The sequence below is a fragment of the Pocillopora damicornis genome, chromosome 1 (genome assembly GCF_964200805.1).
Source record: "Pocillopora damicornis chromosome 1, jaPocDami1.2, whole genome shotgun sequence".
In the NCBI taxonomy this organism is placed as follows: Eukaryota; Metazoa; Cnidaria; class Anthozoa; order Scleractinia; family Pocilloporidae; genus Pocillopora; species Pocillopora damicornis.
The window spans coordinates 15,329,560-15,353,562 of record NC_142670.1 but is presented as its reverse complement, the minus strand read 5'-3'; the positions used below and the strand labels follow the sequence as shown (position 1 = coordinate 15,353,562).

At 37.1% G+C, this 24,003-nt stretch overlaps 2 protein-coding genes across 2 annotated transcripts; both read right to left on the bottom strand.

Moving 5' to 3' along the window:
• Window positions 1-1,001: 1,001 nt before the first annotated feature.
• On the bottom strand, window positions 1,002-2,783 carry LOC149052266 (uncharacterized). The gene has a single exon (XM_089180617.1). It carries the CDS (start codon window positions 2,781-2,783, stop codon window positions 1,002-1,004), a length of 1,782 nt encoding a protein of 593 aa, XP_089036743.1.
• A 4,537-nt stretch (window positions 2,784-7,320) lies between these two features.
• LOC149052265 (uncharacterized) lies at window positions 7,321-11,495 on the bottom strand. Its single transcript, XM_089180613.1, has 6 exons — window positions 11,202-11,495; window positions 11,083-11,149; window positions 10,568-10,788; window positions 10,085-10,174; window positions 9,551-9,603; window positions 7,321-9,067 (listed from the first exon to the last, which is right to left on the bottom strand). Exons 1-6 carry the CDS (start codon window positions 11,493-11,495, stop codon window positions 8,644-8,646), a joined length of 1,149 nt encoding a protein of 382 aa, XP_089036739.1. The 3' UTR covers window positions 7,321-8,643.
• Between the last annotated feature and the right edge of the window lie 12,508 nt (window positions 11,496-24,003).

Genomic DNA, 24,003 nt, shown 5'->3' with positions numbered 1-24,003 from the left:
TTTTGGAAATCTTCGCTGTTAAAAGGTGGACCATTGTCAGTTCTTACTATGTTGGGAATTCCTTGTCTAGCAAAGATACTGTCAAGGTGTGGAATCACTGCTTTTGCTGATGTTGACCTCAGGATCTCAACTTCTGGAAATCTGCTGAAGTCATCAGTCACGACTAACAAGTAGTCTCCATTTGGAAAAGGACCACAGAAATCCATGGATAGCTCTTGCCACGGACCTTGTGGTAGTAGGGACATTTGTAGAGGCTCAGAAACCGGCTTTGCATCATGGTTTGCAGCTTGACATGGTAGACACTCTCTTACCATTTCTTCAACCATTTTATCTATCCCTGGAAACCAGACTGAATCTCGCAGAACACGCTTCGTCTTGACGATGCCTTGATGTCCACTGTGGGCTAACATAATCACTCGCTGTCGTAGTCTTCCAGGAACTATTATGTGGGTTCCTCTCAGAATTACACCATTTGATACTGACAGCTCCTGTTTGATCTGTTGGTACTGACCGACATCCTTTCCGACTTCCTGCCACTTTTGAGTTGTTATCACCCTTGCCAGGTTCTGCAATGTTTCATCTGTTGCTGTCGCATCTTTGATCTCTTGAAGGGTAACGGCAGATGGCATAGCATTAGTGATCACAAAGTTGACATAGGCATCAACTCTCGATAAATGACGGGGGGTCTGTGACCGCTTGGGATCAGGATGACGACTCATGTAATCGGCTGGGTTGTCTGCTCCTGGCTTGTAAACAACTGTAGTTTCATATGGCTGTAGGCGCAGCTGTAGTCTTTCAAGTCTCGCAGTTGCCTTGCAGGTGGGGTTGTTGAAAATTGTTTCTAATGGCTTGTGATCTGTGATGACGCGAAAAGATGATCCATACAGGTATAGGTGAAAGTGTTCAACTCCCCAGATCACTGCAAGGGCCTCTCTTTCGGTTTGACTGTAACGGCTTTCGCAATCAGTGAGTGAGCGACTTGCATAAGCTATAATGTTCATTCATCCATCTGCTGTTAATTGTGTGAGAATTGCTCCCAGTCCAACAGGGCTGGCATCAACGATCAGCTCTGTTTCCAACGAGGGGTTGAAGTACTTCATGACTTCTGGAGTTGCCATGCGAGCCTTAAGACAAACAAATGCATGTTGTTCTTCTGGGCCCCACACCCATTTGGCATTTTTGTGTGTGAGTTGACGGATTGGAGCGGAAATGGATGCAAAGTCCTTGATAAAGCGTGCAAGGTACTGGGCCAAACCAAGAAAACTGCGTGCCTCAGTTGCATTCTTGGGAGCACTGGCATTGATGAGGGATGAAATTTTCTTGTCGTCTGCACTGATGCCGTCTGCAGAGAAGTGATGGCCAAAGAAGTCAATGGATGATTGGTTGAACAGACACTTGTCAGGGTTCGCAGTTAGATTGTTCTCTCTCATTCTCTGAAGAACAGCTCGTTCTATTATGTCAAGTTCCTCTAGATTCTTGAGCTCTGCCTCGACTTGTTCGCGAACGTGAAATGGTAGTCTACGGAACTTCTGAGCAAGTGGTCTTGCACTACTATTGACATGTAATTTCGCAGCTTTATCTTTCATCTTCCCCAGCCCCTCAAAGCAATCTTTGTATTCCCCCACGACGTCATCTACCTGAGGTGCTGATACACTGTTTACTATGCACAGCAGTCCGAGATCAGTTGCCGTCTCATAGCCTATCAGGTTTCCATCCTGTCCGTCAACGACACAGAATTGTGCGACCTTGAATTTGTTGGTCACTCCCGACTTGATGTTGGCTTCGAACGTTCCAACGACTGGCAAAGGCTCGGAAGATCTGTAGCCATAGATCTTCTTTAAAGTAGGTGAAATGTGAATATTCTCCATCTGATTGAAAGTATACGTGTCAATAACATTCACTCCCGCTCCTGAGTCGATAAGACATTTCACTGTCTTTTCTCCAATGATAACTTCAGTTAATGGTTGTGCCTTGTCACGCACGGAGTGGAGAGTGATACGGTAGGTGTATTCTTCATCAGTGGACTCATCACTATCTCCTTCACCCACAGTGTTGACTTTCTTGGCAGTTAATCTACTTCTGCACACTGTAGCGAAATGACCCTTTTTGTGACAGTGCTTGCACGTTTCTTTCGGGGCTGGAAAAGGTCGCCCTTTATGAGGGTAGTGTTCGCCACATCTGTAGCATTTCTTGTTTTCGGACGTTCGCTTTTCTGTCTGGACTGGCGATACTTTGGCTAACTTTTCGTGCTCCTCAATACCTTTCGCTTGCTTGTCAGACATTTCTAGACCCCGGCCATAGGAAAGTAAGTCTTTGAGATTCATATCTTCTCGTAGAGCTCTTCGCCGCAGTCGTGAAGATGAACAAGAGACGACTATGTGTGATTTGATTTCTTCGTCTTCATTGGCAAACTCACAGGTTTGAGCCAGGCGTCTGAGCCGTGTGCAGTAGGAATCTAGCAGTTCACCAGGATTCTGGGTAGCATTTCTGAACATGTAAATTTCGTACGTCTTGTTTACTTTGGGCTGGAAGTAAGCATTCAAAGCGGTTACGGCTTTGTCGTATTCTTTCTCTTCGCCCTGGTCTGGAAGTGTTTCGAAAATGTCAGCGACTTCCTCACCAGCGGAGTATAGTAGCAGCGCTCTCTTGCGTGTCGGATCTTTCACCTCATGAGCAGCGAGATACATTTCAAAACGCTTCAACCATTTTTTCCAACGCGGACCGACTGAAGCGTCGTCTTCATGTACGGAGAATGGAGGAAATGGAGGTAAAATATTCGCCATTTCGCTTCAGCAGTTGTGTAATCGTTCGGTGTAATCTTGTGATGCAATTTTCCGGGGAATCTTCTGTGGCGAGTGTATATTATTGTTCAACTGAGTCGAGAAGTCTGGATTTTCACCTCAAAACAGTTTCAAGATGGCGGCCAGCGCACGTGGTGGTGAGAAGAATGTTGTTTTTCCCATTGTTTATCCGATGTAGTTGTTTCGAAATGACTGTAAATTGAGTTGTAGTTGTAGGTGAGCTCGTTTGGGATATCCTCGTCGCCAGTTATGGAATCCTCGATTATAATTCTGAACTCTTTTAATGGAAACTTCTACTTCTCTAATCCTGCTCGTAATAATAACCCAGTGCGCATACTCGTAATGCAATATAAGACACTACAGTTAGTTATGAACATAAGTTGCTTCCCTGACCTACATTACTGGTTGCCTTTGTTAGAAAACCTTGGAACAGTCAAGCTCAGTTGCCTCAAACACTGTCAGAGACTTTTTGTTGACATTATTTTTAGTAGAAATTTCATGCCTTTGACAAACAAATTCAACACCTAATTAATCTTTCTTTTTTCATGAATGTTGCTGTTTTTTTTCAGTTTTGTGCTCTGTTTTCGTGACTAATTGCTGTAATTTGTTTTGCTGTTTTTATTCTTACAAAACATTTTTGTAAGAGTTCCAGTACTTGTGGATTATCCACAAACTTTGCAAACATTTGGTATGCAGACAAGACAGAGGTAGTCAATGTTCCCTTTAAGAAAAACACCTTTTAAATGACGTCTTCAATTTACTTTATTTGAAACTCTGATCTGAAAATATTTGTCAACAAGACTTGTTAGTGGTGATAAGTGCAAACCAAGTTTCCTTTCATAACTTAATTTTGTAAATGTCTCAATCACTGTATCTCCCAAAAATATTACATCTTTTTTAATTTTTGGTGCAAAATACAAGTCCTTCTTTATAAACAAATGAAAAGTGCAAGTCACACTTCAATAATAACAGCTCTAAAGATTACTTGTTGTTCTTCTCTGTCTGTCAGCTATCAACAAAATTGTTTTATACTTCGGACAGTGCATAACTATTTGTGGACCAGAGTTCCAACGCACCTCTGTAATCGCATATAGTTACTTCTGTATCTTGTACAAATGTTTCTCCTTTGTAAGACGCAGTCTACTCTGTTGTCACCACTGCTTTAAGTTCAGTGGAAACGACTGACTGAGGAATCGAGATGGCGGTGTTGGAACGTGTTGCTGAATGCTTGCTACGGCCAAGCTTTGTAGATTTAGTTACTGGTACAATGGGATCATCTATGTCTCTCTTATGTTCTTCTTTTATAAATATGAGGGTAAAAGACGATTTGTAGTCGCATTCAAAACTGTGATTGGCTTGTGTTATTTCTCACCTTTGCCATGAACATAACTCAAGTGAGTTTCGAGTCTTTGTTTCCTTGACACATTTCGGCCACAAATCGTGCATTTGTAGTACGATCGATTCTTGTCGATTATTTCTACGTAGAGTGAGCTCACATCATTATTTATATCACCAAGGTATCCATCGCCTAGAAGCAGAGAACCGGTCGGAGAAGTCAGAATAAAGTCGTGCACTTCTCTCAATACTGCAATCGGCAAGCCAGCGGATTCACTTTGCTAGCCAATGACAGATCCACGTGATCATGCCCGTGATCAGAAACAAAGAAGACTCCATTTAGCGCTCGTCTTTGAATGTACTGTTCATCGGTTGATCGCTTTTCTCAACTGTTTTGCTTAACATAACATTTCTAAAGATAGCTTTTATAGTGGTTCAATGGGAAAACGAGAACAGCGTGCGTGTTGTAAAAGAAAAGAAAGTCGTTGGCGCCTTGGAGTTAAAAGAAGGGACAACAGTTGACATTTTGACTGGTACAAACAAGGGTCGAGTGGCCATCTGTAAAGCAACGATTTTGAAAGTTTGTGGTGAGTAAACATTGCGATATTCGTTACGTGATCAAAATCTTATCAAAGAATACATGTAACGGGTTGAATTAAGCTTACATAACGCTCGGTGCAACTGAAACTAGAATAATTCTGAGAATCGAATCGGTCACTTGCATGCCGCAGTTTCTTAAGCTTATGCTTTACAATGAAATAAATCTATCGGTAAGGTTTCAAGATTCCTTTAGTCACGTTTGGGAACATTCAAGATTCATAATAGGAACTGTTATTAAACAAACCTTATTACATAAAGAAGCCCTCCTGGGTACAAACGAAATAATGTATTCAGCCTTTTTTCAGTAAAATCTATGGGAGAGATGTACTAACTGCAATATAAAATTCACTCAATATAACAGAGATTTTTTAATTTGAGAATCCATTGAATGCCCTTTTCCTTATAGCCATCTTAAAGGCCTGGTCTGAGCTTTAAATTTACATATATATATATATATATTTTTTTTTTTTTTTTTCAAACTCAGATGTCATGGAATCCAGATACAAAATGGTCAAGCTTCTTGTAGACAACCTCATTCAAGGCTCATTGTGAGCCTAGGGAAAAAATACAAATAGCAACTAAGTTTGCCGTTTAGGATAACTTCATTCTAATTTATTGTTACAGTTACAACAAGATTTTAATTAAAAAATCAATTTTATTTATCTGTAATTAACCCCTTCACTCCCAAGAGTGCTTGGTTTTCAAATATAATTTAAGATATTGTATTTTATGGAAAAGAATCAACAGATTTTATTCACAATTTGAGGCAAACCAAATTTAATGATTTATTAGGACTATTTTATACAAATAGCTGTAGTTGAGGATTAATCCATATGAAGTTTTCAAGAAAAGAAATATAAATCAAATTCCATCCTAATATTACCACATGTTGATGTGAATAATTAATCAAAAATATTTTACATGTAAGACTTCATTAAGCTTGTAAATAAATTTCATTGAATACTTGAATTTTAGCGGGGTTTTTTTAATTTAAAGTATTTATTTTATATCATTAGCCTCAAATTTTTGCTTAAAATTTCCAGTAATTCTTAAACATTCCTAAAAATTCTTGAAAATTTCCAGAAATTCCAAGGAATTTTTTTAGATTTACAGCTTTTCAGGGAAAATCATTGGTTCTCTAAGTTGGAATTCCAAGTCCTGTTGGCTATAAACTTGGAATTTCTGGGAATTTCTAGGTTTTTAGAACCAGAGTTGTTATGGTTGGGAGTTCCTAGGAATTCCCAGTTCAAATTTACCATGAAAATTCACACCTTTATTACTAGGAATCCAAAATCCATTTCTCAAGGGTTTATTTAACAGAAAGTTCAATAGAGATATAGTGTCACCATAAAAGATTTCAGGAACAGTAATCAGAGACATAACTTAAACACAGCAGAGTTCAATGTGCAGGCAAGTTTATGATGGTATCATATGATGTAAACTGCCAGAAGCTTTCAAGTTTTCTTACTATTGAAATTGTAATGTCATGCCAGTGAGTCTACCAAATTCAAGTTATTTGGAGAAATGAATAGGTGAACTTGACATCATCATGCAAATGGTCGACTTCACATCATCATGCAAAGTGTTAATCTACCCTACAAAAAGGTCCAAAAAAAACATGGTAGGAACCGAACTTCATGTATCCCTTTGTGTTAGAGCACACAAGAGGACTTGTGAGACCTGCTTCTCTCTCATTTGTCAGAACAAGATTGAACTTCTGGTACCAATCAAAATTCAGAATGACCGTGACAGGTTGTAACTGATCTGTTAAGACTGTGCTTTTAAGGGGTCTACAGATGTGATTAGAACCCTAGGTTTCTGAGGATACCTGATGGTTTTCTAATCCACATCAAGTAGCTCTAACTTTTAACTATAAACGTAACAAATGTCAGTTCCATTGAACTGTCTTCAAAAAAACTCAACAAAGTCTATGCTAAGTTAATTAAACTGTACTTTGGTATTCTAAATAAGTGAAGTAAATTTTTCACAAACAACAAATGTTGAGCTCATAGCGTGTGTGCAGTTTCAAGTATTTGAAAAATTTACAGGTGCTTATCATATGAGAAATCATGTTATTAATTATTCATAACGTATACATGAAAGATACACATTTACAGGAAATCAAAACTGACGGCAGATAAATTTGACAGTATTGACTAAATGAAGTGTGTGCCATCAAAATTTGTCCTTCAGCTGAATTCTTACTCAGGAATGCAATTTTTTAGTGTTTATCAATACACATAAAAGTATCCAAGCTTTTGTTTATTTTTGTCAGCTACTGCATATATCAATCAGAACCTACTTTCTGTAAATCTAATTGGTTTCTAATGTGATCTATTGTTGCTGAGCCTAGTTTATATTATTTTTTACATGAGTTATTTCTTTTTCACTAAAGATAAATGAAAAAGGCACCTAGCTATTTTTAGCCCATCAAAAAAGTGTAATTTTATGAAGTATGAAGAGAATCTAGAAGACTGCCAAGCTTGAAGGGAGTTATGAGATGTAAGGTCTGAATAATTCTGGGCATAACTTAGAAAACATAACACTAATCACATTTCAGTTAACATTAAAGCACTAGCACAGGGAAATTTCTTTAATTCCCGAACTGGGTTAAAAATGGTAAATTTATGGGTTATATTTATGATTTTGGTGGGAATTCCCCAAAATGGGAAAGTTCTACCAAAACCAACCTTGGGCTTCATAAAACCCAATATAACCCCAAGAATGGGATTAGAATGACCCAACATAACCCCAGGAATGGGATTATACTAGCCCAATGTGACCCCAAGAATAGGATTACACTAATCCAATATAACCCCAACAATGGGATTAGAATGACCCAACAAAGCCCCAGGAATGGTTTTGCACTGACCCAATGTGACTCCAAGAATGGGATTATACTAACCCAATATAACCCCAACAATGGGATTAGACTGACCCAACATAACCCCAGGAATGGGATTATACTGACCCAATATGACTCCAAGAATGGGATTAGACTGACCCAATATAACCCCAAGAATGGGGTTTTACTGACCCAGTGTGACTTCAAGAATGCGATCAGATTAACCCAATATAACCCTAAGAATGGAGTTGTACTGACCCAACATTTTAGCCCCAAGAATGGGATTAGACTGACCCAATGTGACCCCAAAGAATGGGATTAAACTGACCCAACATAACCCCAAGGACTAGAATAAAATAGAATATTGCAAACAGTAACAAGCGATATTTAATTACCAGAGTGATAATTATTACACTTAAGTTTAGTGCAACATGCAGCACAGTCTAAAAACTTTAAATTCTTGCCAAAATGAAACAATAAATAATTTCAAAATGCATTACAGAATCCTGTAAACAAGTTACACAAAGTAACAGAATTAGTACCCAAATAAGGCACTTGATATTGTAATGTTTTTGCCTTATCTACTTAAATGCAACTCTGAGAAATAGTGGCTTTCAATGTACTTCATTACAAACTGGAGCAAATGACACCTTTTTTTCTTCCTTTCCTCATTTTAGTTAGTAGGGTTGACATTACTTTATTGTAGAGCTGCATGAGGAGCACTGTGTACTGATTTCTATTATAAGATAAAATACTTGGCAGTTTCTTTAGAACTGCTAACCAGTAAGTTAAAAGCAGTTAAGAAGTCCAAGCAGCTACATATTACAATGAACAAAGGAAGAAAAATGATCAGAGATTTACTACAAAACTTTTTCCAAGTACCAAACGAATACCAAATTCAGAACAACAACCATTGTTTTTTGATAATCAAAATCAACTTTTGAGCTAAGTTGGAATCAGATTTACGAGATGATGAACGAATTGCTTTAATTCAGCATGAACTTTAACTTTAGCATGTCAATAATGCTTTCCTGTCTTTTCAACAGGAAATAAACAGTTTTTTTAAACAGCTATTTCTTTATGAACAGTAACATCAGACAGAGAGCTCACATTTTCCTTAAGAGTCACATATTTGTGCTTAACAAGTTTCTTAACTAAAACTGACATCACTTGGCTAGGGGTAAGATTTGTCAAGTTATTTTGTTTGACAGAAAACTTTGATTTCACAATCCCAACAGCCTCATCCCTTGTCAAAACTTCTCCAAAAACTACTTTAATCACAACTTGTGAGGACACTATTGTGAAAGGGACTTTAACTTCTGATGCAGGACTTCCCGCACTACAAAATATACGGGTCCTCGGAGACTCAATGGAGTCACTACTAACATAAGGAGAGAGAGTTGATAATGATTCTCCACTGTCTGAAAAATTTTGTGCAACACTATCCTTAGAACGGTAAATAAATAAAAACAGAGTTATTAGAGTACTCAATCATGTTAAAAACAGTGACTGTCAACCAATGACATTTATGGTTTCAATCACCATGGCAACTGATCTGGCTCAACCACTTTTGAAACTTAACAAGTGATACTGAAGTAAGGTGATCAGGGCTATCAGTAGGGTCTGCTACCTATATTTTTTTCTAAACCGTTGTTGCAGCTGAGTACACGAGACCTTGACATTGAACTTATTAAAAAACCACTTTGTCAAAGGGTGCTACAATATGTGTGACTGAAATATTAACTCTTCAACCCATAGGAGTGAAAATGGCCAAAACTTATTTCTCCTTTGAGAACACACAGAGAATCAAACATCAAGGTTGTGAGGATAAAAGGGAATGATCGAAAGTTGTAACAGGTCTTGCTAAACAAATTTTCCTCAGCAGCACCATGGGAAATGTATGGAGAACAGTGTTGAGAATATGCATTCCAGGTTAATGAGGACTAAACATGTGTTGAGAAACATCTACCTGTTCAGGTGGTGTTTCTTCCAAAGTTGCTCTAAATTTTTTACCACAACTTCCTGAAGTTGAAGATGTCTTTCTTTTCACATATTGAGATACTGGCTACAAGAAATAAAATGTTACACCCAATTTGTATTGCCACCTTCTTCAGGCTAGCTGCAACAGAATTCCTACAAAACTAAGTAATACTGCATTCACACCAACTAAACATTTAGTTTCTCTGAAGGATAATTGCTTTGGAGGTTGATCTAAACAAGGGTCCATGACTTTTACTCAAACCCTTAATCTCAAATTTAAAGATGTTACAGACCCGCTGGAATACCAACCCACAGTGTTTTGATGCTTTGCACAAATGTCTTCAATTTTTTTAAACCATCAGCTAAAAAATCCAAGCTACCATGACTTTTGAAGTCCCTAAAATGAAATTTTAATTTCCAATATTTCCCATAACTAGGTAAACCAGACTTAAGGACTGCTTCTAACACAGAAAAAAAGGGGAAAAAGTAAAAAAAAAATTAAAAAATGAATGAAAAATAGAACCTTTGAACAGTTTTCTGCAGGCTGTGAACTTTCCATGTCAGACTTTGAACTCTCAGACTTTAAACTTTCAGCATAAGAAACTTGGCCATCCTTCCAATCAGAGAGAATAAATTATGATTAGATGCAAATATACACCTCTCAATGACCATGTGCACTGTATAGCAGTATAGGCAACCCAAACATTTCTAAAATAATGAGGTGTTCATGTATGTATAAATCACTAACAGTTTTGCAAACAGTAATAAAGGTGCTAATTAAAGAGGAACCATTTAGCAGCAGATGATTGATGTGCAAAGTAGTAATTTCACAGCTTTTCAGAGTATACTGTACTCTGGCCATCCACCTAAAAGAATTGCTCCTGAATGTACTTGTGGAGCAAGTAATATTCTGTAACTGGGCCAGAAAAAATTGAACTAAATCCTAAATTACCCTCTTTTCCTTAAAAAAAAATTAATATATATAAAAATATGACCATAACCATACCTGTTGTCCATTACGTTTCCTATAACAACACTGCTTATTGAAATAATTCTGTATATGTTGGCATATCCCTTCACAAGTGAATCCAATTTCTGGAATTGAGCATTCTGGCACAATATCAATGGCAAACTTCTTCAACTGAGCCTTCATTTCTGGAGTGTTAAATTTTGGAAAGTTTCCTACTCCCCAGTGTTGAGTTGTAAGCAAGCCAGCTTTTTCTATGTCTGCGTGGCAAAGATTTTAAGCTACTGATCACATTAACCATAAAAAAGGCTCAAGTTATTGTATTTCATCATCTCATGAACCTCTGTTCCATCAGTAAAACCCCAGCATATGGGAGTAATATTATTTATAATTGTTATAAGCCACAAAAAACTTTGAAGAGGGCTTTCTGGTATATAACTGTACCACCTTATATTTGACAATATTATTCAATCATACTTATTTCTGTTTCATATCCTAAATCTCTCTTTTTCAGTCTCGGTCTTTAGTTAATCGCAAATTTTAAAAAAAGCCACCCCATAACCAATACAGAACAGAAACATTGTAAGTCCAGTCTGGTCCAATGCAACAAATTACAGGATTCTTGTATGAATAAATTATAAATAGTTTATTCTAAGGAATGTTAAGAATTAGCTATCGTAAAGTATCGATAAAGATCAGCATACTTTGACAGGTACATACTTTTCATTTCTGGATTAAAACCAGACATTTCACCCATTGTTGGTTTTAGCCATGGAGTGGAATTGAGCTCATGAACTGCAACTGTATTTGAGAACTCTTTCTTAACTCGCACAGCTGATCCGTATTTCAGTCTAAGGTTTTTAAAGATGTTTGCATCTGCGTCTCTCTTAAGTCGATCCGCAAAAGCTGTGAAGTGTGTTATTTCCTCGTCTAGGTATGAAATAAAGAAGGGAAACTTTGCCGCCATATATAACTCATGTCTTAAAAAGGAAAAGCTGGTGGAATGCGGGAATAAGGCAGTGCGAGGAGTTTCACACACAGTTCAGTGTAGCTTAGAGCTGGGACTTCAAATATCAAAACAAACAAGCTATATTTCAAAGACTATTCTTTGGACATTTTAAATTATCCTCAAAGCACAAAGAGAGTGTCTTACAATAAAATCCATTCTTAAAAAGACAGGTTACTACGCTTATTTGAGAGGTCGACGTAAACAAACGTACGTTCGAGGAAAACAAGTCGGAAGCCGTTGGCCATTCAAAAGTAACTTAAGGCTTAATTTCAAACGGGACTGCTGAAACTCGTTAAAGTTTCTGCAAGTTTCTTTTTATGCTTACCTTAGAACTTCTGGGCGACTTCATCACCGAAAAGCTCTGTCACGCGGTCGATGCTAGTGTCTTTCTCCGCTGACTTCGAAGTCTCTGATTCTGACATCCTCGACAACACCTTGAATTTAATTTGCAGTCTAAAAACAACAGCTCAAAAGCCAACCTTAAATTTCGGACTAATTCAAAAAGCAAGGACGAGAAAGGGATAACCTCCACTGACTTACTTCCCAATTCCTTCGACTTGGTGAACTAATGTGTTTTTAATTGTTTCCCGCCGTTTCGATGCAATTTCATAAAACAGATTCCCCTATTGGTAACTATCAGTAATGCGTCATATAACACAAATATGCTGGCTTTTCTGATTGGTTACTTGATTGGCGAGAGAAGAATGGGTCAAGTGCTTAGTAGCCCTGTCTGCTTCTGCCTTGAATATGGTGGGCTTTCGGCGGACTCGTTTAAAGGACTGTTTGTACAAGAAATAAAAATTATGAACGCTTGGTTGAGAGAAGACGTATCCGCTTGTAGTTGTAATGCAAGAACATACAGGCATGCTTACTGCCCTTGTCTTCAGTGTCGTGGACTGCAACAGACAGAACTACCGAGTTACGGCACTGGCGAGAAAACTGCCTACTTAATACGGTGTGGTCGGAAGACCTTGGAAGTGACAACCCTGCGGGCAGCTTGGCGGATGATATTGATAGTTATCATGGATCACTGTCAAGCTCTAGTTCATGAGCAAGTCCTTCAACTCCGGAAGCGGCTGAGGGTGATGAGATTTTTATCAAAGGATCAGATGAAAGCAATGACAACCCCATCAGTCCAGAATTTGAATCCGTTGAACCTGCAGGACTTCAAGGTAAGGAAACTCCCATAAACCCTTCATAAACTTATGGATGAAAGTGGCTCATCGATTAAAACCTTCAGTATTTTATAATCATCTTTGATAAGATCAAAGAGCCTTTTTTCCGCGCAATTTATAAACCAAAAACAGACATGTGACTGTCGTAAATTCATCCTATTAGGACGATTAGCACGCCTATTTAAAAAAATGAATAAATAAAACAGGCAAGAGAATATTAAAGTAGAATTATTTCAAACCTTGTCAATGTTTTGTTCCTGATATACACTCCAGCTGCTTTAATCAGAAGAGAAGGACAGCTTGTAGCTTTTGACGAATGACCCGTTTTTCTTTCCTTGCGTTGTGATTGCGCAGACAGTGTGAAGCGCTCCCATATCAACTTGTATGTAGTCAACGGTGATTGCAGTAGTTTTCTGACACCAACCTTTTACTCCATTAAGCCGTCCCATGTGCGGATAATAACTTAGATAATAAGAGCTTGCGGTAATTTGGGCGCTAAGTATTATGTGTGGATCGTCTACTCCTACAGGGGCACAAACTGCTGAGAGATACAAAAAATGAGAAGTTTTGACACATCGAATCTCAGATGGAAATGTAACTGAAGTCTATAAATCTTGAACATAAGAGCTCACGACTTTCTCTCCCAGGAGTCATAACAAATGGAATTATTCTCACGATACCAATATCATTTCAAGTCACGGTGACGAGGAGAAAGATAATGATATCAATTACGGAATATCATTTCAAAGTTTTGACGATATATGGTAAAAAATCATTCACAACATATTTAAAAGAAGGAATGGATAACTCTTTGGTGACAAACCCCTTTCAGCTGTACAGATTTACAACGATTTTGTGATGTATCCCTTTCAGCAATTAAGACATACCTCTTGTGTGACGTTACCTGCAGATATAAAGGACCTATAGCTATTGCACTTCGATCACCCTCACCTTTTAGGACCTACAGCTTTTCCGTGATGTATGCCTCAGACATACGGCATAACACGTTCATAGCTATTATAATACGTAAACTACTTCGAATGCCTCTGCATTACAAGTTAAATAAGAGCGCTTGCGATGAATTACTTTTTACTTTCAATGAGTTTGTTGGCGCCATTAACAGGTTTTGATTATTTGAAAATCACCAGTGTTAAAATAGTTTCTTTCCTCTTTCTCCTGAATGGTAAAATAACCCATTACCCCATAATCTGAATTAAGCCGAAATATTCCTACATTTAACATGCATCTAGAAATTTCAGTGCAAAAAGGGACCTTGAATTAACTTCAGCCGTCTGCCCTTTCTATTTTGTAAAAAAAGTCTGATACGTTTTCCTTCTCTTTGACGATATCTTAACAGCTTTTCAACGGAATATTGTTTTCACACTCAAGGATGTTTACGTTAGCAATAAAAAGAATCTTTAGGGATTGGTTTCTATACCCCACCGTGAAGATACAGCCAAAATAAATTTCGTTGCTGAGGAAATATGAAAATCTCAATAAAAGGCGATCTTTTTGTCGCACCAAAATCTCGAAAAACTCAAAAGAGGCCTATAATTTGCGTCAGGTATGAACGAATTCCCTTCTGTTTCCATCCTATTAAGCAGTATCGAAAAAAACGTGGGCTGAACCTAAGCATTTAAATAAACATAAAGTACAATACATGACCTGTTATGAATCACTGATGAGTCAAATTAAAAAAAGCGTATCGATTCTCGCGAATAGCGACGAATTTAACTGACAACTTTGACATGTAAATACATTGCTAGATTGAAAACCCTTGGTCCTTTTCACGGTGCTGGTAGTTTTTGGAAAAACTAAGCCTGCTTTAGAATTTAAACTGATATGTGAGTATCTAATTAAAGCTTCATTATTTATTCATTTATACCTCCAAAAAGCCTTTCAATAGGGACTTCCCACATTGACTATTAGCATCAAATATTTCTGAAATTGCAACTGCTTAAAACTTAATTTAAAAGTTAAACTGCGCATGAATAGTGACCGGCAAGGTAAAAAAGTCTTGTAGCCAGATATAAATTTGAAGCACTCGAAGGTATTTGAGTTACGTTTTTATGTGAGAAAATTGAAAACCTTTGAATTATCATCCTCATCAAAATGGGACCTTAAAAAAGTATCAACACACCATTCTAAAATTTCTTAAGTTGAGTGTAAATTTCTGGTTTTTCTCTCCCCTTGCTATCTTTAGAATTCACGCGCGCTCAATTTCAAGTACGTGCCGATACGATTGTATAAGTTGTTTTTATACCTTTAGTCAAACCAAAACTATTCTCATTAAGAACGAGACGCGTTATGTTCTGTCACCGAAAGCTTTATATGCATTTATGAAAAAATTGCAACGAACCTAGGAATGCACTCGGCGACTCGCTCTCAGAACCAATGAGATCGCAGGATATGTAGAATATCGCCCGCTCAGGCACTGAGAAGAAAATAAAGGAACTAGGAACTGCGTGCAACAAGTTATTTTCAACAGAAAATATTTTAGCACTATTGAGATGTTTTAAACACTTGTAAATCGGTTACTAAACGTTCGACTGAGTTAAGAAATTGTACCGTACGGTCGATAATTCGATCAATGCTAAGAACGAGCGGTCAAATTGATTTAGTAAAGAATTTACTGACCTACATCAAGCGTTCAGCTCTGCTTAAACTTCGAAATTGTCTCTGGTGGGATGGAATTTAGGGATAGTGGTCAAGTTTCATCCCTTAAACTTTGTAATGTCTTCAATGACTAGTTTGTCCAAAAACATGACTTTTAACTATTTCATCTGTCTTTTGATACTTTTTTTAATCATGAAAACATTTTCAATTAGTTGTCGTTTTATCCACGCCAGATATTTTTACATGGTGAGGTGAAATAATGAGCATCTATTTATTGAAAGATCATTTGGTTTTATCAATTGAGTTGATAGAACATAATTATCCTTTATCAGCGCCAAGGGCCAATGTTCGAAACGTTAGCGTTATAAACTCTTAACTAAAGCCAATTTCCATTATCGTCTCAGTTGATAAAATCAAATTATCGTGATACATTCCTCCTGCTCAACTCCCCAGTTTCTTTCGAAACCTACCCTCTCTGTTCATTGATTCATTGCTTTTGGCAGAAACGGGTGGCATTTACATTTTCATGTTCTTCCAAAAAGAAAATTACCATTAAAGTACACTTTGCCAATCAAATTAAAGGATAAAACATCAAATCGAAAGAAAAGGCTTAAATAACGGGTCAGAAGTCAATTTTATTTTTTTACATTGCTTCAAAAAAAATTAGTTCTTGCACCTCTCTTTTTTCCAACATTTTCTTCATAAATATTTGAAACACCTGCTTTGTTCGTCACACCACCGCATTTACATTTAACAAAATTGCACTTTAAATATTACACATTAAGAAGAACATATTATAGAGCCAAACATTTCTCGAGACTGCAAAAATTGCGGACTTTAGTAGTTTTCAACGACTCGAGTCATTTAGAAGGCAATTATGGCAAGAGTTTGAAAAAAACAAGTTAAGTTCTTTATCATTACAAATTGAGTTTGCACGAAATTTGATTTACTGCGGGTAATACTTTTTGTCGTGTACATTAATTTGCAACAACAATAAAAAATTTATTTCTCACTCTTTAGAGGTAATCAGACCACCTTAAACTTTGAATTCCACAAGGTCTTAATTTTCAAATGGTGAGGTGGTTGTGAGGTACGTAACTCTGAGCATCTTGGGATTTCGCCATGCAGATCGTTTCCATGGAAACTACAATAAGGGGTATATTTTCGTTGAAGAACGCCAGCTTCTTCACATTTTGGGAAGGAATTTGCATAAGAAACTTGTTAATGCTTCCATTCTTTTCTAAGGAATTTTCCTAAAGCATCGACATTTTAATGTGGGTACATCGAGGAAGACAGATATTATCCACTTGTCGTGATTGAGTGGATTCATAATTTTACACAATTAAAAAATTACCTGAAAATGGCTTGAGCTAGTATTCGTTTCAAACGTTGGTGTTTTTATTTTCGTTTTTTTATCTTTTATTCGAGAGAGATCAATGAAAAATGAAATTATTACTACTTGGTGGACAGCTGTTAGTTTGTATGAGGTACTATGCTGGTTAACGCCGTAACTAAATTTCATTATGTAAATCAAAAAAAGGAAAAAGGAAAACCATGTTATAAGTCTATTTCTATTGAGATCTTCATAATGACACTTCAAAACCTATTTTAGTACAAGTTTCTAGCAATTTGATATAGAGAGTTTTTCGATCTGCCACAATGATTGTTTATCAACATATCATATTTGCTTACCGACACTCTTTCACTAGCAATGGACTTGGATGCTGAGAATTGCATACGCTTTTAATAAAATCATCAATGGTTCGTGACGGGAAGGGAATCGAGGTTAAGTCACGATTCTTTCAGCCTATGTTTCTCGTCAATATTTCCTAAATTTTTACATAATAAATGGTTATTCAATTATATTTGACGCAAACTGAGGTCATTTTCGTTTTATATCCTGCCTGAGAACTCATCCCACTGCTTCATGAAGTTTAGTTAAAAGGGGACGTCTGTTTTTACTTGGGTTTCCTCACCCGCCTTGAAACGAAATTAATTTAAAAGCGGAGTTTAGAGGCCAATCGAAGGAGATTTGTTCAATTAGGAAAGTAAACCTTGTAAAATTTGGAGTTGTGAGGAAAAATCAAACACGGCTCATACGGTAAGCAAAAGTGTCAGAGGTCGCTAAAACTACGAAGAGATGATGTCTGAAGAAATATGAGGTTGGTTGAAACTAAGTGGAACATGGCTAAGTCAAAATTACAAGTTATGCGATATTTGATATTATCATAAACATTTTGGGATAACCGGCGAAACTAAGTTGGGTCATTTCTTGGTTCATCCAGTGAGAAAAAATCTCAGGAACCGACACCCTAAACACTACGTATTCTCGAAGGGCAAGTAACCTCGTTGCTTTGATAACGAGAATCCTTTGAGTTTTTGAGTCAGAATTTTTTTAGTGGTATTTGAAGTTGATAATATATATTTGAACAATTTCATTAAAAGTGCTTCGAAATAAGACAGAATTGTGCATTGGAAGTTTCGGATATCGGGCGATCACACGAAGGACATTTACCCAGACAGAAAGTTTCTAATTCGGAAAACAAAGAAGTTCTCATTGTTCCAAGGTATTCCTAGAAGGCAAAAGGCAAAAGAACCTTGAAAAGTTTTTTTAGAGAAGAAAAATTTTAATGAAGTACAGAATTAATTTTTTGTTTACATACTTAAGTTTTCTCATAAATATTCATTCAACGAAACGTTCGATTTGTCATGGAGACTCAAAATGTTTTCATCTTCATCCAATGTTTGTGGCAAAAAAAAGATCATCTTTCTTAACATTATTGCCGAGCCTAGCCTTCAAGGAATTGTTTAATATGTCCACATTTAAGTATTCCTCGTTGAAATTATGCTCGGTTGCTTAATTGAACAGTACAATACGATCAAGAAAGTAGTTATCGTCGAACGAGAAGCATTTACTGTTGCTTTGCCAAAGTCTCATTAGGCTCCGTTTCCGAGATGCCTGGGAAAATGCACAGTTCAATATGACGGACAATACCAAACCACTGAGGGCTTCGGACAGGCTTCATGCAGCAGTGTGTCAAGGGCTGGAGTGGTTTTGTGATAATAATCGGAGGAGGCGGAGCTGATTGTTCAGATGCCGATCATGGAATTGGGACAACCGTGGCGAAACTTACCTATTTTAAAATCAAGGAAAATAGCAGAAGAGAATCTGACTTTAGTAACGACGCATGGGGTTCGATAACTAAAAGTTACTCATTGAATTTGTGGATTCGTTATTGCACGCATCCCTTTTAAACTCGTGTGTGAAATGCTGGTTAAGATATAAGCGAAGAGTCAATTTTTCCAAAATTCATGCATGAAACGTGATCAGAACTACCTTCTGAACACAGTTTTCTTAAATCCGATTTACTTTTCATTGTATTAAGACAACTTAGTGTTACTTTTAGTTTGGTTTTGTTTTTCAGATGCATGAATTCAAATATACAATTACTTTTTTTTTATCCTACAAAGTGAAAGTGCAAGTAGTTATATAAAGGGCCTCATTGATTGTTATGCATCTAGTTTTTAAGAGATGCGAAAGTCTGCATAGTTATATCAGTGCGTGCTTTGATTTTCATCGTTAATTTTTTTCAATTTAAGATATCTAGGTCTTTAAGATCATTTTTTAGACGTTAACCTTGTGTACTTGTTAGCTTGATGGCCGCAAGTTTTTCAGTTTTTAACTGGCTGTCGTCACCCTCTATAAATAAAGTTGACACATACATACATCGACAAGAATTGAAACTGCTCAAGCAGGGCGACAAATTCTTTCCATATCTATCGTTGGGACTGTTCTCATCGTTGATTTCAAGACTTTGAAACCCTTTTCTTTTTATTTGAGTATTCTTCTGCAAGTTTGCTTTTCGGGTGGAGAGGATAAAACGAAAAGAAAGGAAAACCAGCTACAGTGCTGTAGATCATTGTATGTTAAGACATTACGATACACGCCATTTTGAATTATCTTCAGTACTCCATTTAATTAAAAAAAATATTGACCTATGTACTCATCCTCAGATATTCCATCAGCAAAAAATAGCACGACTTTGGGGAAAGAAGCAAACCTGATTGTCGCAGAATCGAACGGGTGAGAGGGTTTTCCTTCCATACTTAAACCTCAAAGTTTGTCCAACGTCATACGAAGAGGTAAAAGGTAGCCTAGCGGTCATTTTAAATCAAAAACCAGCATAATTTTGAGCATGATTTGGCAATGATAGTAGCATAATGTGCTACGTTTACTGGCACAATCCATAGGGGCCTACTAATGTTAGCTTGTACCTCCGTTTTTCTATCGTGTCTTAGGGTCAGTAACACGTATCTCAGGCTAGTTTTGTCTTACTTCTACGAGTTAATTTTTAATAAGCGTGTGTTTGTATTTCCTATTTCAGTTTTTGCACTCTTATAGACTTCGCTGCGTTTAGAAGTTTGACAGGTGGCTACGATTTGTTCTTAAAAGATGATGATGTTATTGAGCGTTTCGAAATGAACGGGGAGGGAAAGAAGCTGTCTTGGCTTGTTAAAGACTCAACTATTGGCCGTTTTCTTTCCTAAGTTTTCTGACTCTATAACCTTTGGCGATGAACACCATTAAAATCTCATGAAACCTTTGATCGAACTGAACGGAGACATTTTAATATTTTTGACTTGGGGGAATTTTAAGATAGAATTGCATTGCCACACTTAAATGAACATTTTACCGGATCATTCCCTCCCGGGTCGATACTGATTTACGAATATGACTTTATCTGTTTGATGAGTAGATGGTAAAGTATTTTTATTTCTAGAGATCAACAGATGGTATACACAAAATTAGCTTCGATCCGGTGAGTAAATATTAAGTCGTAGAAGATAGCCATCGTTGAACGAGATTCAGTATATATGAGGAGCCGTTTGTGCCAAAAATATCAATCGCTAGGAATAAAACTCAATCTTTAGTGCCAAAATATCAATCGCTAGAGCTAACAACAAATCGTGATCGTAAATCAATTTAGCTTCCGTTCAAAAATGGTCAGTCGTTAGTGGTGGACCTCAATGGTTTGTGTTATTGCGCCAAACGTCGTCATAAGACTCTAATTAAAATCGCTAATTATTAATCACTGGTGTTCCGAGGCAGATCGATAGCCAAATATCAGTCATAGGTTTAATTGCCAATCGATAGTGTAAAACCTTTATGGCTTGTGTTATTTTCAAAATACAGCGATTGTAACGATGACAATCTGTGACACCACCGATCGTTTGTGATAATTAGTTGGAAATCGCTACCGCAAAACCTCAATCGATAGCGCTAGTATCGATTTGTTATCGATTCTAACTTAAACCAGTCTTCCGCTTGTTGAGAAAAGATGTACCATTCAAATCTTGCTTACTTTCTTGAAATCTGATAAGGGACATTGAAATCCTAGAACACATTTTGAATAGTAATTGTTTTTAATAAATCATTATTGGAAAACTGTTGTAAATCGGAAAAACAAATATAAATACTGATCAGATCGCTGTTTCCACATATAATTTATCATGAAAACCCAAAAATAATTTGCGATCCAAGATTCTTAAAGAGTTGTTGTTGTTTGTTAGCTGCAAACACCATTCCCTACCACCATCAATATGCGCGAGGACCGTCTCAAATGGTAGGGATGCAATCGACGGCAACTTGAACCCGTCTCCCGCTGATCTTCCAAATATGAGCCAATTCCCACTTTCCCATTTTCCCACCATTTTAATGAAGACTCAAACAAACACATGGAAAATGGCGACCTCCGCTCCAAACAGTGATATAATATGATTTCTAGATTGAGTTTGTGTCGGAAATGCCGTTATTCATAACTTGGAAGCGCAGGACAATACCGCAGAAATAGTTCCTACCCTATCTGCTATGAAGGTGTTCTCTTTGCCGAAATAGCGGCGCAAAAAATGGGAAGCTAACATTTTTAGTTCGAGTCTTTGTCAATAAATGCAACCTCAGCAGATGGCTTCTTCTGTAAGATATGGGGAGCCAAAAAAACTCAAAAAAAGGAAATACTGAGTGAGACAATTGTGATAAGTGACCGTTTTGCAGCCTAATTAGCTATATCGCGGAGCCTATTCTTGTGTGATAAAAAATCCACGTTTAACAAACAGACGAATTTAAAAATCACAAGACGGCATCTCTTTCTAAAGCTTCTTAGAAATAAATAAAACTTAATTGCATGAGATGAAACCATATGCCAAATATAAGTATAAAGGGAAAAAAAATTTAGTGACTGGCAAGAAACAATGAATGTATTATTTTTATTGGGAAAGTCCTAGAGTATTATCTGGATTGTTTACTTTAACACTGTACCACGCTCTCACAAGTATACCACATTTCATAAGATAATATCTTGGGTGGATATAAAAATCTGGGTTAATGTATTTCCCTTCTTCTTCTTCTTTTTTTTATGAGTGTTAATAAACGAGGAAGATGAATGCCACTGAAGATGATACGTATTAAAGGCAACGTGTATGTCTCCAATCCAAAATAGACAACAGATGATATTTGAAACAGTTTAAACGAACTTAAAAGTTGAAGAGAATGTTCTAACAAAATATACCAGGTGGTATACCTACCTGATTAAATATAGAAACTGAATATAGAGGGAAAAAAATGTGAATGCAGTGAGGAATGTCCAAAGCCTTTGGTTTGTTCCTTCGTACTTTGTACGATCTTTGCACTAAGATATCAGGCGCACTTGAAGTAACACTTGACGTCGCACTTTTTAATAAAAAAAACTAACGCACTTTGTAATAAAACTTGACTTTCGCACTTTGATGTAAAAAAGCTGTTGCATTTCATACTAATACTCATAGCACTCTGTGACAAAAAAGGCAGACGCATTTTGTAATAGTACTGGTCGCACTTTGTAAAAGCTGATGCCTTTTAAAATGAGAGTTCTCGCACATTGTAATAAACTTAGTATAGATGGTAAGTGGATTATAATAATAAGTAATGGTAATAGAACTGAGAGGAGCACGTATCGCGAGGCTAATTTGAAATTACGAGGACCTTTACGCCTAAATTGTGCGACGCGAAGTCTGATTACCAATTTATTGGGTCATTAACAAAATTCAAGAAACTCAGTTACAGAAAATTTCTTGTAAGAGCACTTACCATTTTTATAGACACTGAATACCAGTTATCGAACCAGTTAATTCCACCCATGTTTGTTTCAATGTGGACCTCTCCACCTGCTCACGAAAGAGCGTTTCTTCGTTTTGATCGGTTAGCGTTCATTAGGTAGTTGATGGTGTAAAGTGCTTAATTTTCATTGGCAGCCTAACTGTCCCAATTGGCCTGTCAGATTACAAGTGTTTTTGATCGAACGGGTAAAGTCGGACAGTTTGGAGTTGAAACAGTCGATTAAGCCACAAATTAGGCCGGTTAATAACCCTTTAGCCCATTCGCGCAATTTGTAGTTGACACAGTTGGGATGATAATCTTAAAGCTTTATGATTAAACTCGAAGCCACGCGTATTTGCGCTCATCATTTATGTAAAATCTCCACACGTCTACGGCACGAAACATGAGTAGAAAAAAATTCAAAAAGGAGAAAAAAAACCCTATGAATAAACTCAAAATAACGTAATTTTTTTAGAAGCATTTAAAAACGGCGAGGCTGCTTCTAAAGAGAGGACATAAATGTTGATCCATGGGACTAAATTAATACACAAAAAATTACAAATTACTTGACCTATAATTGCGTCATGAACTGTTAAAATATTTACTGATTGCACTACACAGGGTGACTTAACGGCTGAGATTCCTTGTCGACGAGGAGAGCGAGGCATGCGCAGGCTACAGCTGAAAGACAGCTTAAGAAGATCGCCCCAGACAGAGTAAAAGACGGGCAGTGCTAGTTTTGCATGTATCCTTGGTCCACTAGCCGTTAAGGGGATAAACCTTAATTTCATGAGCACTAAACATCACAATCAGTAAGGAAGTTGCGTTGTAATGAATTCGCGAGTATTCATTTTTCGCCGCCATGCACTTTAAGGTAAATCCGTTGTGAATAATTTTGTCAATAACTTTTTTTATAATCAAGTCTTCCATTTGCAGTTCGAGTCAATCTTCTTAATCCTCTGCCGACCTCAATCCGTTTAGGGTAAAAAATTTTCCCGTTTCAATTATTCTATCTCAACCACACTAATATTTGTTTTGAGGTTTCCCTCACTTTAAAGGTAATTTTTACAAATATTTTAAACGAAAGAATAATGACTAAATAAAATAAGAGAGGCGCTGTTTGCGCCAGATGGCCAATAATGAGACAGGCTTAATGACAACAGATATAAATGTCGCGATATCGTGACGAGTCGTTCATAAATTCAATATCCGGGTAAACAAAGTCAGGTTAAAAATTTTTGTGCCACGCAAGCATTTCACACCAGGTTTACTGTAATCGTGGCATTTATTCGATAGACCATGCCACTAGAAAAAGTTTTTCAGCTGCCACAACCTTGCTTCAGTTTTGTCTCGGTTTTACCTCAGGACAGGCGAAATCCTGCTCTGAGGGGAATAAATTTCGCAACTAATTGGCAACTTACAAAACTTAAAACAATTAACCTTCATGAGTTTCCTATATTTTGGGTTTCGCAGAATTTCGTAAACGTTTTTTAGAAAGCTGTACGGTCTGTTTGTTTGTTTGTCTGCTAGAAGGTATCACAAC